Source organism: Micropterus dolomieu, linkage group LG12 (assembly GCF_021292245.1).
Source record: "Micropterus dolomieu isolate WLL.071019.BEF.003 ecotype Adirondacks linkage group LG12, ASM2129224v1, whole genome shotgun sequence".
NCBI classification, from domain to species: Eukaryota; Metazoa; Chordata; class Actinopteri; order Centrarchiformes; family Centrarchidae; genus Micropterus; species Micropterus dolomieu.
Window position 1 is genome coordinate 3,131,838 of NC_060161.1, and position 850 is coordinate 3,132,687.

Below are 850 nucleotides of genomic sequence, written 5' to 3' on the forward strand. Positions count from 1 at the left end.
TGTGTGTGTATATACCTGTATATAACAGCTGTCGGCAGTATGTACAGTACGTGTGTGTGTATATACCTGTATATAACAGCTGTCAGCACTATGTACAGTACGTGTGTATGTATATACCTGTATATAACAGCTGTCAGTACTATGTACAGTACGTGTGTATGTATATACCTGTATATAACAGCTGTCAGTACTGTGTACAGTACGTGTGTATGTATATACCTGTATATAACAGCTGTCAGCAATATGTGCAGTATATATGTGTGTATATACCTGTATATAACAGCTGTCAGCAGTATGTACAGTACGTGTGTATGTATATACCTGTATATAACAGCTGTCAGCAGTATGTACAGTACGTGTGTATGTATATACCTGTATATAACAGCTGTCAGTACTATGTACAGTACATGTGTATGTATATACCTGTATATAACAGCTGTCAGCAGTATGTACAGTACGTGTGTATGTATATACCTGTATATAACAGCTGTCAGCAGTATGTACAGTACATGTGTATGTATATACCTGTATATAACAGCTGTCAGCAGTATGTACAGTACGTGTGTATGTATATACCTGTATATAACAGCTGTCAGCAGTATGTACAGTACGTGTGTATGTATATACCTGTATATAACAGCTGTCAGTACTATGTACAGTACGTGTGTATGTATATACCTGTATATAACAGCTGTCAGTACTATGTACAGTACGTGTGTATGTATATACCTGTATATAACAGCTGTCAGTACTATGTACAGTACGTGTGTATGTATATACCTGTATATAACAGCTGTCAGCAGTATGTACAGTACATGTGTGTGTATATACCTGTATATAACAGCTGTCA

The 850-nt window shown here is 36.4% G+C and overlaps 1 protein-coding gene across 1 annotated transcript in view; it reads right to left on the bottom strand.

Moving 5' to 3' along the window:
• LOC123980677 (echinoderm microtubule-associated protein-like 6) overlaps positions 1 to 850 on the bottom strand; it is a 98,341-nt gene that overhangs the window by 4,224 nt on the left and 93,267 nt on the right. The window contains exon 39 of the mRNA XM_046065198.1: positions 67 to 88. Within this exon, the coding sequence (XP_045921154.1) occupies positions 67 to 88 (22 nt within the window). The remainder of the gene's footprint in view (positions 1 to 66; positions 89 to 850) is intronic.